This window comes from Nomascus leucogenys, chromosome X, assembly GCF_006542625.1.
Source record: "Nomascus leucogenys isolate Asia chromosome X, Asia_NLE_v1, whole genome shotgun sequence".
Taxonomy (NCBI): Eukaryota; Metazoa; Chordata; class Mammalia; order Primates; family Hylobatidae; genus Nomascus; species Nomascus leucogenys.
This window is the reverse complement of record NC_044406.1, coordinates 23085196-23099427: the sequence shown is the minus strand read 5'-3', so window position 1 is coordinate 23099427 and position 14232 is coordinate 23085196. Positions and strand designations below refer to the sequence as shown.

Genomic DNA, 14232 nt, shown 5'->3' with positions numbered 1-14232 from the left:
GAGTTTGCAATGAGTCGAGATTGCACCACTGCACTCCAGCCTGGGGGACAAGAGTGAAACTCCGTCTCAAAAAACAAATTTGTGACAAATATATTCATAAACATAAAATGTACCATTTTAACCTTTTTTTTTTTCTGAGACTGAGCCTTGCTCTTGTCTCCCAGGCTGGAGTGCAATGGTGTGATCTCGGCTCACTGCAACCTCCACCTCCCAGGTTCAACTGATTCTCCTGTCTTAGCCTCCCGAGTAGCTGGAATTACAGGCATGCGCCACCACCATGCCCGGATAATTTTTATATTTTTAGTAGAGATGGGGTTTTGCCATGTTGGCCAGGCTGGTCTCGAACTCCTGACCTCAGGTGATCTGCCTGCCTCAGCCTCCCAAAGTGCTGGGATTACAGGCATGAGCCACTGTGCCCAGCCCGTTTTAACCATTTTAAGTGCACAGTTTAGTGGGATTAAATGGTTGCATTCACATTGTTCTGCAACCATCACCACCATCCATCTCCAGAACTTTTTCATCATCCCAAACAGAAACTGTAACCATTAAACAAGAACTCCCTATCCCCTTCTTCCCCCAGCCCCTGGCAGCCAGCCTTCTACTTCCTGCCTCTATAAATTTGACCACTCTATGTACCTCATATGAGTGGAATCATACAGCATTTGTCCTTTTGTGGCTGGCATATTTCACTTACCATGATGTCTTCAGGGTTCATCCATGTTGTAGCATGTGTCAGAATTTTCTTTCTTTTGAAGGCTGAATGATATTCCATTTTATGTGTACATCACATCTTTTTTATCCACTATTCCATCGATGGACGTTTGGGTTGTTGTGAACATTGGTGTTTGAATTCTGCCTTCAATTCTTTTGGGTATATACTGAGAAATAGAATTGCTGGACCACATGGTAATTCTATGTTTAATTTTTTTGAGGAGCCGCCTTTACTGTTTTCCTTAGTGGCCGCACAGTTTTACATTTCCACCAGCAATGCACAGGGTTCTAATTTCTTCACATCCTCACCAACACTTGTTATTTTCTGTTTGTTTTTTTTTTAAATAATCATCCTAATTTTAGGCACTGCTAATTTTTAAGATTTTTGATTTTGAGAAAAGAGCTACAAAATATAGTTTGTGGATCTGAATTAGATTTCCCACCTGAGACTTTGACAGTTTTAAAATTTTTATCTTTTTTTTAAAAAAAGATTGTTGTTGTTGTTGTTTTTAAGACAGAGTCTTGCTCTGTCGCCCAGGCTGGAGTGCAATGGCGCAATCTCGGCTCACTGCAACTTTGCCTCCTGGGTTCAAGTGATTCTTCTGCCTCAGCCTCCTGATTAGCTGGGGCTACAGGCATATGCCAACATGCCCAACTAATTTTTGTATTTTTAGTAGAGATGGGGTTTCACCATGTTGGCCAGGCTGGTCTCGATCTCCTGACCTGACCTCAAGTGATCCACCCACCTCGGCCTCCCATAGTGCTGGGATTATAGGCATGAGCCACCGTGCCTGGCCTAAAATTTTTATCCTTAAACAAAGGTACAAGTAAAATGTGAACAAACATGAAAAGTTTCTTACTATGCAACTGGCTAATTACAAGAGAGGTGGTCATAAGCAGGGGGTCACTCTCTGGGTCGGTGGCTTAAGGCAAGTTCATTTGCCTCTCTGGGACTTAGTCATAGCATCAGTAAATGGGGAAAGTAAACATAGCTGCCACATAGGGCTGTTGCAAGGATTACATTGGTTCATACTTCATTTGTAAAATTTATGTTTTTTGAGACAGGGTCTTGCTTTGTTGCCCAGGCTAGAGTGTAGTGGCACGATCATGGGTGACTGCAACCTTGAACTCCCAGGCTCAAGCGATCTTCCCACCTAAGCCCTCTCCCCACTCAACCTGAGTACCTGGGACTACAGGTGCAAACCACCATGCCCAGCTAAGTTTTTCAAAATTGTTTGTAGAGATGGGGGTCTCACTATGTTGCCCAGGCTGATCTCGAACTCCTGGCCTCAAGCAGTCCTCCCACCTCAGCCTCCCAAAGTGTTGGGATTATAGGCATGAGCCACCGCACCCAGCCTGGCTCACACTTCAACGCCCTTAGAGCAGTGCCTGGCACCCGTGTCGGGCACTGTGTAAGGGTTAGTTGTTATTGATTTGGCCAGAACTGAAGCGTGGACCCTTTTCTCTCCTTGAGTTTCATCTTGCTTACCCAAGGGCCAAACCAAACCAGATCGTACTAGGAACTTTTTCATTTCTTTTTGGCAGAGAAACCAGAATATATCTGAAATACTGAAAGCTTTAAAGGCATTTGTCAAGACATTTATTGTCCCACTAGATGTTAAGTACTTCTGGTTTTTTGTTTGTTTTTGTTTTTTTGAGATAGAGTCTCGCTCTGTTGCCCAGGCCGGAGTGCAATGGCATGATCTCGCCTCACTGCAACCTCCGCCTCCTGGATTCAAGCGATTCTCCTGCCTCAGCCTCCCGAGTAGTTAGGATTACAGACACCCACCACCATGCCCAGGTAATTTTTGTATTTTTAGTAGAGACAGGGCTTCACCATGTTAGCCAGGTTGCTCTCGAGCTCTTGAACTCATGATCCGCCCGCCTCAGCCTCCTAAAGTGCTGGAATAACAGGCGTGAGCCACCGCACCCGGCCGATGTTAAGTACTTCTTAAAAGGGAAAACTTCATAGGAGAGAAATAGAAAACGACTTTCGTATGGACAGGACTATAAATGGGATTATTTTCTTGGGGGAAAACTTTATAAATGGAAACGTCTTAATACAGTGAGAGTCTGAATTTAAATACCTTTACTCTTGGAAAATGCCATGCATGCTCTTCCTTATTTGTTATATTTCTAAAGTGCTTTTCTTCCCAGGAAGCTCATTACAAACTTTCTCCTGACTGTATTGAATTCCACTCCTTTGCAAGGGAACCACCCTTCGAAATGCACCAGAAACAGATCAGAGAGCTGGCAAATTGAGGCTGGGAGTTATTTTGCATGGATATTGCATTTTATGAAGTGTGACACCGTTGTTTATCATTAAAGATTCAAGTTCTTTCATCCCCTCAGGCAGAATGTTCTCAGCTATGAGCTTGATTCAAACTATAGTAGACAAGTCGTAGATTTCTTAGAAAGTGAACTTCTAATGGAAATCCTGACAATCCATTAACAGCAGGAGGGCTAATGGCTGCCATAGAAAATATACTTAAAGATTACAGTAATAAAAACACATATTTTAAAGTGCCTGCTAGAAGTTCAAGAATGTTTTTAAATGTTGCTGTTAATAATAGACCACCCAATCCTTATGGCATTTGATTTTGTCTCACAAATGGGTTTAATCTAAGGGAGTGCTGTTGTACTGCACCTTTTTTTTGCTGTTTGACTTTGAGGGGGGCTTGATATCTTTTGGCAGAATTGTCAGTGCCTTAATGGAAGGTAAATAATTGGTATATTAGCAGACATGTGGAATTTTAAATCTGGAAAAGACCTGAGCACTCAGCCATCATCTGTTATTATATCTGCTAGAGGAAACTTGGGACTCTACAAAGTAAGGGGCTAGAGCTTAGAAAGGAAAAATGAGTGTTGGGGGCAGGCAGTGCTATTGGTGATGTGCCTGTGGCCTTAATAGTTCCTTACCAATGTCATTATTGTAACATCTGCCCTTCAGCCTGATCTCCTTGCATGGGTTACATGAGTTCTTTCTTCCTACTGTGATGCTTTTTTATGGTAAAAGTAATATATATTCATTATATAACTATTAGAAAGTAAAGAAGGGACTGAAAATCACTCGCAGTCTCATCATCCACAGCAGTCTCTCTGTTAACATTTCGGGTTATCACTCCCATCTGTTTCCCATCTCCGTATATGTACATTCCTTCTACAAACTTGAGATCATGCAGAACGTAGTGTTCTAAAATCATTTTGGCTTTGCAGTTGCTCATGAGCGTTTTCTCACATGATGGAATATTATTTAAGAACCTGATTCTCCTCATCTGCTTATTATATCATCTTGGAGTTGTACAGGTTTCTCTAACCTAGTTAGAGAATTTGCAGTGTTGTGTGTTATACATTGCATTGAATATCCATTATACACAATAAAGATTTACTTACATCTCCGATTAACTCCTCAGAAAATAGAAGTTTTTGCATCTATTGCCAAATTACCCCTCAGAAAGGCGTTGCTATTTTATCCTCTTACCAGCAGTAACATGAGGGTAGCCCTTTTCCTGAGCCCTCACTAGCTGTAACAAATTTTTAAAACTTTAGCAATCTGATATATAAAATGTATCTTATTTCAGCCATTTGCATTTGTTCGACTACTAGTGATGCTGAACAGTTTTTCTAGCTCATTTGCAAACTTCTCTTGTGACTTGTCTATGCAGGCCATATGCTCATTTTTCTACTAAGCTTTTCACCTTCTTCTTTTTGATTTATAAGCTCTGTCTATATACCGAGATCTATCATTTGTAGGTAAACGTTGCAAAAAATTCCACTATTTTTTGCCTTTTATCTTATTTCATGGTGGTTTTTTCTTTTTTTGAGGTACAGAAGTCTTAAAATTTTGTGTAGTCAAATGTCAATGTCTTCCTTTATGGTTTCTTTCTTTGCTTTTAATGCTGACACCCAAAGGTATTTCTAAAACACAGATCTGATCAGACTCCGCCTTTGATTAAAATCTTTCTGGGGTTCTTGAGTAGGAAATCCAGTCTCCTTGTGGTGCTCTAGGTCCAGACCATTGCCACCCCATGGGCATGTGGGGTTCTGGCCACACTAAGCAACTTAGACTTAGTACTCCTTACTTAGCTTGCTCTGCTTAGAAAGGCCATCCTCTACTAGCCCCCATGGACCCACTCCCCATCTCCACCCACCTCTTCCTGGGCATTATCAAAGACCCAGCTGAGACATGACCACCTCTTACCCTCCTCTTCCCCCCACTTCCTCCTGTGTAGCACCTGGTCCCCAGAAGATCTCTGTGACGGTTTGTAAAATGAATAACCCAAAGGACAAGCAAAGCCTAAGATGGTAAATAGGAGAATTGGCTTTCAGGGCCAGTTTTGTATCAAAGGATTGAACTGAGTGGCTGGGGGCTAAGGCTCGAATGTGAGCAATTGAAAGACCCCAGGTAGCACAGGCAGGATGCTCAGAAGTTGGTGGGATGCAGCGTCTGGGAGGCTGAGCAGCAGGCAGCAGGCACAGTAGGCTGGAAGCACTGGGGGCCCGGTGGGGAGCATCAGGGAAGGGCTCAATTCTGAAAGCACCCAGCAACCGTCACATGAGGTCCCAAACTGGTAAACTGATCTTAACCACCGAAAGCTCCTCCCACCCCACAGTCTTCCCCAAACTGGGAAATGGCATCACTGCTTTCCAATTTCTCGGGCCCGAGACTGGAGTCACTTGATTCCCGTTCCTCCCACACCGCATGTCCCATCTGTCAGTGAGTCCCGTTAGCTCTACCATGAAAACATAGCCAGACCACATACTGTAGGATTCCATTTTGATGACATTCTAGAAAAGGCACAACTGTAGGGACAGAAAACAGATCTGTCGCCAGTGGCTGGGGGAGGGGAGACTCCAAAGGGTCATGAGGGAATTTGGGAGCTGATGGGACCCTCCTATGCCTTGATTGCAGTGGTGGTCACTCAACTGTATGCATTGTCAAAACTCACAGAACTGGCCGGGCGCAGTGGCTCACACCTGTAATCCCAGCACTTTGGGAGGCCGAAGCAGGCGGATCACGAGGTCAAGAGATCGAGACCAGCCTGGCTAACATGGTGAAACCCCGTCTCTACTAAAAATACAAAAAATTAGCCAGGCCGGGTGGCGGGCACCTGTAGTCCCAGCTACTCGGGAGGCTGAGGCAGGAGAATGGTGTGAACCCAGGAGGCGGAGCTTGCAGTGAACCAAGATGGCACCACTGCACTCCAGCCTGGACGACAGAGCAAGACTCTGTCAAAAAAAAAAAACAAAACAAAAAAAACAAAACAAAAACAAAAAAAAACCTAACAGAACTGTACACTAAAAAGGGTGAGTTTATTATACCTCATTAAAAATATGGGGGAAAATATACTAGGAATACTGCCATTTTTCACCACACTGCCATCATCCTGGGCCGGGCCAGGCTCCATCACCATCTTGGGTTTTTTTTTTTTTTCTCTCTTGAGACAGAGTCTCTCTCTGTTGCCCAGGCTGGAGTACAATGGCGCCATCTCGGCTCACTGCAACCTCCGCCTTCTGGGTTCAAGTGATTCTCCTGCGTCGGCCTCCCCAGTAGCTGGGATTACAGGTGCCCACCACCATGCCCAGCTAATTTTTTTGTATTTCTAGTAGAGACAAGGTTTCACCATGTTGGCCAGGCTGATCTCAAACTTCTGACCTCAAATGATCTGCCCAACTTGGCCTTCAAAAGTGCTGGGATTACAGGCATAAGCCACCACACCTGGCCTTGGATTCTTATTGCAACGGGCTCATAACTGGGCTCCCTGCTCCTGCCCCCGCCTCACTGCCGTCTGTTCCCAACACAGCAGTCAGAATGGTCTTTTGAAAACAAGCAACAGATTGTTAATCCTTTGCTCAGAACTCTCCAGAGGTTTCTCTTCTCAGAGGAGACTGTACATGAAACTGCCGCCTAATATGTCTCTGGCCTGATCTCCCGCAGTGCCTCCCCATCTCCCTTCCCCACCAGCTCGCTCCACACTGCCACGATGGCCTCCTCCTCTCCTGGGACCTGTTGCATGGGTCCCCTCAGACTGAAAGGCAGAGTTCTCACAATGGCTGCCAAGGCCCTCCGTGGCACAGCCCTCTGTGCCTTCCTTGGCGACCTCTTCCCGACCCCCTCCCTCAGCTCCTCCCCACCCATCAGCCCTCAAGGCAGCTGCGGTGCCCTGCTTGCACTTCCTGGGTGTGCGTTCCATGCTCCTTTCTTGGGGTGCTCTGTCTGGAATGCGCCGCCCTCTGATTTCCATTCACCTGGTCCCTCCCCTTATCTCTTCCAGGTTCTTCACTCAAGAAGCGTTTTCTCAGTGGGGCCTTTCCCAAGCACCCTGTTTGCAATCGCAGCTGCCCTGCTCCCAGCCCCACTTGCTATCCTCTCGCCCTCTTATTCTCACAGACCACAGATCCATCTGACATACCATATTTTGTTTATTGTGTGATTCCTCCTCATATCTGTGAGGGTATGAGGTCAGGAGTTTTGTTTTCTGCCACCCCTCCAGTCCGTAGATCATGACTACTTGCCTGGCTAGTCAGAGACACTCAGTTAAATTTTGTAGGTGGAAGAAAAAAAGGGAAGAAGGAAAGAGTGTTAAGAACCAGCGGTAGCCAGGCACGGTGGCTCACCCCTGTAATCCCAGCCCTTTAGGAGGCTGAGGTGGGTGCATCACCTGAGGTCAGGAGTTCAAGACCAGCCTGACCAACATGGTGAACCCCGTTTCTACTAAAAATACAAAATTAGCCAGGCATGGTGGCGGGTGCCTGTAATCCCAGCTACTTGGGAGACTGAGGCAGGAGAATTGCTTGAACCTGTGAGGCTGAGGTTGCAGTGAGCCAAGATCATGCCACTGCACTCCAGCCTGGGTGACAGAGCGAGACTCTGTCTCAAAAAAAAAAAAAAGAGAGAAAAACCGAACCAGTGGTGACTGTAATCTTCTGTCACTACCCCTGAATGTCACTCAGTTCCTTACTATACATAGTCTTGGACAACATGGGGTGTGGTCCGAGTGTAGGTTTGTGGGCTCAGGAGTTTTGGGGTAGTGGCTCTCCTGCCTGCTTTACCTTTTTGTTTTGCTGCTGCCTCAGATTGTGAAGTTAACAGATGCCTTCTCTCCAATTTCTCTTCAGAAGCAGATGTTCCAGGAGAGGAGTAGCCGGATGCTGCAGGCCTTATCCCCGAAGCAGAGCCCTGTGAGCAGCCCAACCCGGAGCCGGTCCCCTTCCCGCTCCCCATCTCCCACCTTCTCATGGCTTCCACTCAAAACCTCACCCCCTTCCTCACCCAAAGCAGCTTCAGCCTCTATCAGCAGCATGAGCGAGGGGGATGAGGATGAGAAGTAGAGGCTGCTGGGAGGCAAGAGCCACACCACGCAGGATGGGGAGAAGGGCGAGGGTCACAGAGTTGCCTGGGTGGTGTGTGAAGGGTAATAGTCACAGGAGCTGCAGCTCAACAGAGAGACCCTGAACTCTGCTAAGGGAAGGTCTTGGGACCAGTTCTCTCTCACTCTCCATACAGCTCAAGAGTTGGGTGAGGTGCGGAGATTTCCAGCTGGACAAACTACACAAACCTTAGCGTCATCTAGAGTCACTCTAACCTTGCTAAAGAAGGATGCAGAGTTCCCTAGAGAGACTTGCACTGATGGGGTGACTTCTGCTTTGGTCCTTCCACCACCCCCACCAAGTAAACCACCTGTGGAAGCGGCTGTTCCCTCAACCTGCTACTTCTGCGTCCGTAAGGGTCCTGCACGTTGCCTCCCACCACCCCAGCTCTGCCAGAATAAAATTGTTTCCAATAGAGGTGGCAAAGTGCTTCTGAAATAGTCGAGATAAAGACAGATTCCAACCTCCTCAGTCCAGCCACTGAGACCTGATGTTGGAACGCATCAGCTCCTTCCAGTTCCATGAACGTGGCTCATAGACAAAGCCTTGCTTTAGGCTGGTTATAAAAGGTCATCTAGCGTGAACCTTAACTTTTTATTCAAAGGACAGTTTTGTCAAGAACTCCACGTAAGGCCTGATTTGCTCCTGGTTGTACTTTCTCATCACTGGTTTGACTTCATTGTTTTGCAGAAATTACCTTAATCCGTGGGAACTGCAACAAAGAAAAACTTCCTAATATATAAAAAAAGAGGAGCTGCTTTGCTTTGGCTCCAGGTTTAGCAGACAAGAAATGTCTCCTGAAGCTTCTCCTTAAAGGATGCTATTATGGAATGGCTTTTCCCATTTCTGACCAGTTAACAGTTTCATAGACCTCAAGTAACAGTTTGAGGTATCAAACATAGTATACCAATAGGGGGTGCTACCTGCACGCATCTGTTCTATATATGCTCCAATATGCCATCCCCGGGTGTATCCCATGTGCAATATGAGTATATAGTGGTGGCATTTTATAATAGACCCCACTCCTGCACTCCACTGTAATACTCCTCTGAAATCCTTGGTCTCAAGAACCATCTGTTCTCTTGTGACTTGGGCACTTTGTCAAGCTCATTGCAGATTCCTGTGGAAACGTTTCATCCCAACCAGGAAATTAGTATGTTGTTCTCGTGGCCTCCTATAACATTTTTGGGTGAAGGAGAACTCTGAAGACTTTTTACAGAGAACTGCGGGCTCAGTTATGGTCTCAGCATCTGAATGGTCTAGGTAGTATCACCATTATCTCTGGCCCTAGGTTTGCCAAGTAGGATGAGGACTCTTAAGTGTTCCTGCTGAGTTGTCCAAAGTTCCTGCTCCTTAGTCACCTGTGTGAAATGAGCAGGGAGAGTTAAGGTATGGAACCAAACTCTTTGAGTTATTGTATGGGTATGCCAGTAAAGTCAGACACAGAGCTGGGGTCTGACTGAATGGAGGCCCAAACCAGCAACTTGTAGGCAGAGCCCAGAATCTCTTGTGATAGAAATACCCCTTTTCAGAGGCCTTGGGAACCAGCCTTCTAGGTGACAAGGGGGCAACCAATGAAGGAAGGCGGCATGTCTTTCCCCTTCGTGTTGGGGTTGAACTACCTCCCTATCCACCTGGAGATGAGTGCTGTCTGCTGGGAAGCAAAACTATGAGGGTGAGCTGGCTTGGAACCTCTTTGTTCTTGGTACTTTCCTTCTCCAGGACTCTGGGAAGCACTCATATGGGACCGAGGGCTGGCAGGAACATGGTATGTGAAGCAGAAAACTTCTTTTTGCAGTCAAGGGCCACCCAGAATATTGCTCTTCAGAGAGGGACAAGGGCCTCATTCTTCCATTTGGTCTCTGTCTTCCATCACGCACTCAGGTCAAACCATGCAAGTCTGCCTACCATTTGAGTTAGTTGGTACTTGTAGCAGTGAAGGATGAGGCCAGCCAGGCAAGGGAAGGTGGTGGGAACAAGGGAAGAGAAAAGGAGGAAAGAAGTTCCTGGAGGGAGGAAAGGAGGATAAAGAAAATCTGCTCTCATAAAACCATTTCAGGACCTCACTTTATAGGTGAGACTCTCTTGGGAAGGCCTTTGTGCCCCTACTCCATGGCCCAGGGCAGATAGATTCACTTTTACCTGAATCCTACACTCTGGAGCAAATAGTGTATCAGGCTGACTATACATTTGCAGGCCTTACACGCCATACTGACAGGTGCCACTTACGTGACTCATCAGATAATGTCACCATTGCTGCCAATTATGGGAAATAACCAATGCCTATTCCAGGGATGAGCCCAAACCACACACAAATGGGTTCTAAATCTCACCCTCCTAACCTGCAGTGAGCCTCCCCATTCCACCCTCTTGAGGCTGCAAATCTACTGAGAAGGAATGGGGAGGATTCTGCAACCCAACTTTTGATACTTTTTGGCCATCTCTCAGTCTCTCCCAGCCCCTACCCCCACACCACCTCCCTGCTCCCAGGCGGAGACCGGGTTGCACTTTGTTAGGGCCAGCTGGTCAACTGTAATGGCCAAGAGTGAGTTAAGGCTGGAATGAGAAATATGCCCCAAGCTTGGAGGGGTAAGCAGGAATGACACAAAGCAAGGAAAGAGATTCTTTTTGCCCCAGTGAGGAAAGGAAGCTTCAGACTGAGGGCTAGAGATAGCAACTTAGGACTGCAGAAGGGGGCAGCTTATGAAGATGGGAGAAAGTGGGACTGAAGTTGTAGGGGAGCAGGAAGGTAGTGATTTTCCTCTTCTTTCTTTCTTCTTTCTTTCTTTCTTCTTTCTTTCTTCTTTCTTTCTTTCTTCTTTCTTCTTTCTTTCTTTTCTTTGTTCTTTCTTTCTTTTCCTTTCTTTCTTCTTTCTTTCTTTTCTTCTTTTTCTCTTTCGTCCTTCTTTCTTTCTTTCTTCTTTCTTTTCTTTTTTTTTTTGAGATGGAGTTTTGCTCTTGTTACTCAGGCTGGAGTGCAATGGTGCAATCTCGGCTCACTGCAGCCTCCACCTCCCAGGTTCAAGGGGTTCTTCTGCCTCAGCCTCCCAAGTAGCTGGGATTACAGGCGCCTGCCACGACGCCCAGCTAATTTTTGTATGTTTAGTAGAGAAGGAGTTTCACCATGTTGGCCAGGCTGGTCTCAAATTCCTGACCTCAGGTGATTCACCCGCCTCGGCCTCCCAAAGTGCTGGGATTACGGGCATGAGCCACAGCATCCAGCCGATTTTCCGCTCCCTTTCAAGTGCTAGCTCACCCCCTGACAGGTGAAGAGGGAAGGGTTCCTTTTACGCACAACCAAGGTTAGCAAATGCCCATGCAGGATGTGGGGTCCCTGCCTCTCTGGTTGCTTCATTTCAGCACTTCCACATTAGCTGCTTATGGGGACCCTAAAATGAACTGGTCACCCCTCCACCAGCTAAGAATCAAGGGTGGGATTGCTGTGCCACACGTCACACTGAATGACTTGCTTCTGGCAAGCATGCTCCTGTGTGTCAGGACCTTACCAAGGCAAAGAAACGCCAGGCTCAAGAGGAGCAGGACACGAGACATTGGCCTGGCTTCTAACCTGGTCTGAGTGGAAGAGACACAGCTTAGGGATTTCAGTTTTGCTCTTAGGCTACTAGATACTGTGATTTCACCCCCTGAGGGAGGGACAGGAAGAGCACGGATTTATTTTCTCTCCGTCTTCAGTACTTATTTTAGCATCTAGTCATACCCCGGGGAGAGATGCGAGACGGTGTCACTGGCTCAGCTGAAGCAGATGAGCCCGTCTCTAGCAGAGATGTGCCTGTTTCTTAGGCATCCGTTCAGCACTAGTCTTGGCCATCAGATTTTTAAAAAAGAAATAGCTCATGAGGCATTTGCAACTTCTCCTCTCTAGACTTCTTTCTAGTTTTCTTCTGTTGTGTCACTGCAATGTGTCCAGGGACAAAGCCATAAGTAGAGCATACATACTTAAGACTATGCTGTACATATAAGACAAGACCTGTCTGGGTTAAAGCACGACCTTATGCCCAAGCATTTGCTCTGGTGCTGAATAACGCGAACTACTGGAATCAGCCTCCCCCAACTCCGCGCGCCCCCTGCCCCCCTGCTCCTATCCCATTCTTGCTCTCAAATGGACCACACCATTCTCAACTCGTTTATAAATAAAGGGATGCAGAATTGCACTTTCGTGTGTCATTGTCATGTTTCTTAAAAGTGTGCTGCTGTGTGTTCCTATTTATGAACTCTAGCTCAATGGGGAAAAATACAGGCATTGTAGCAGCTGTCCTGGCCCACTGGCTGGCTCTGCCCAGCTGTGGCCCCAGCACTTCAGAAGGATGTGACTCTGCACCGTGCAGAGCAGGGCAAAGCTTTGGAGTTGCCAAAGGCCCCACATTTGACTTGAAAGCTAGTTAGGAACAGCACCACGTGGAGGGAAGCTCACATGGTGAACCCAGTCAGGACCCTGCATTGTAGGCTCCACTGCTAACTGACTTTGTGACCTTGTCCTAACCTTTTCACTTCTTTGGCCTCAAGGAAATTATTTCTAAGGTCTCCTTTGCTTGTAAAGGTCTCTGAATGTATGAGGCAGCCTGCATTGCCCTAAGTTTCTACCAGCTGTGATGCTGTCACTAACGACCATGAGAAAGTACTGAACTCTCACCAGAGTGGTGGTCTTCCAGTCCCCTGGGGCCTCCACAGCTGCATTGGTGACTGGTTTCATGCCTTCAGCCTCCACACTTCTAGCATCAAGATAAAAGGCTCTAGAGTTCCATCCACTTTTCTTATCTTGTCACTTGAAGGAATGCTTCCCAAGTGTACCTAAACTTTGGGAAGTGGCCATTTCAACCACTTTTCCATCTTTGGGGAAAAAAAGCTTCTTTGATCAGCTAGACACAGGTAGATGGGGGTGGAAGCACTAAATCTGGATCCCAAATGTCAACAGCTAAGGCAGATGTCAATATTCTGAGAACTGTGCTGGTGCCCTCCACTCGCCAAATTAAGGAGATTCCATTAACTCCATCTGGAGAGGTTGAGCTTTTTGAAATGACCACAGTTCTGACATTAGTCTCAGGTTCAGAAGAAATAAAGCCAGGCTGGTAGTCAGCAAGGGAATGAATTTAAAAATGGAATACCTATTATTCATACACCATATTATTTGGTTTCGCCACATAGATCAAACGCATTCTTGACAGGTTGTATTTCAAGCAACAGTTACAAGTTTTTTCTTGACTTCCATGATGCCTCAGACACGTTCTCAAGGGGAAAAAAATCAGTTACAAGGTGTAATAAAACCCATATTTAAGAACCTTGATATTGGCCCCCAAGAGAATTAGCTTTTCTTAATGAACATAATTCCTGGGGGAAAAGGTACACTATCAAAAATGTTCCCACACATATCACACACACAGTCCTCTTGTCTTGGAGTCTTCATTGGTAACTGGAGTTGAATGTTTAGGCGACTTCTCCAGGTATTCAGCAGGAACTATTAGATTAAAAGGACTCCCATAGAGATGCTTTTGAGGCAGAGTGTGACAGTTCATAAGCATCAAAGTATACTTGGTGATCAACTTCTTTAAGAAACCATCAAGTAAAAACCAATCAACAGTAAAATCTGAAGATCTCATTAAGAGCCCAAATATCTGTAGTTGATAGAAGCCTTATGTTAGTCTTTGACACTACTATAATTTGTATTCTAGAAAAGGCACCATATTGACTAAATTTCAGCTGCAGTTGACCAAAATATGAGAAACTTGGAGAAATGTTCAGAGCAGGGTTGACATGTACTGTTCCTAGAAACAACCTTTTTTTATTTTTATTTTTTGACACAGAGTCTAGCTCTGTCACACAGGCTGGAGTGCAGTGGTGGGATCTGGGCTCACTGCAACCTCCGCCTCCTGGGTTCAAGCGATTCTCCTGCCTCAGCCTCCCGAGTAGCTAGGATTACAGGCACACGCCACCATGCCTGGTTATTTTTATTTATTTATTTATTTTGTATCTTTAGTAGAGATGGGGTTTTATCATGTTGGCCAGGCCAGTTTCGAACTTTTGACCTCAAGTCATCTGCCTGTCTCGGCCTCCCAAAGTGCTGGGATTTACAGGTGTGAGCCACCACACCCGGCTTCACCTATAAACAATTTCTATTCTCCTTAACTTTATAAT

At 46.0% G+C, this 14232-nt stretch overlaps 1 protein-coding gene across 2 annotated transcripts in view; it reads left to right on the top strand.

Moving 5' to 3' along the window:
* PCYT1B (phosphate cytidylyltransferase 1, choline, beta) overlaps nucleotides 1-12254 on the top strand; it is a 115476-nt gene extending 103222 nt beyond the window's left edge. For both annotated transcript variants that reach the window (XM_003261163.3, XM_003261162.2), the window contains exon 8: nucleotides 7831-12254. In XM_003261163.3, coding sequence (XP_003261211.1) covers nucleotides 7831-8043 — 213 coding nt within the window. In that variant the 3' untranslated portion in view covers nucleotides 8044-12254. The remainder of the gene's footprint in view (nucleotides 1-7830) is intronic.
* The last annotated feature ends 1978 nt before the right edge of the window (nucleotides 12255-14232 follow it).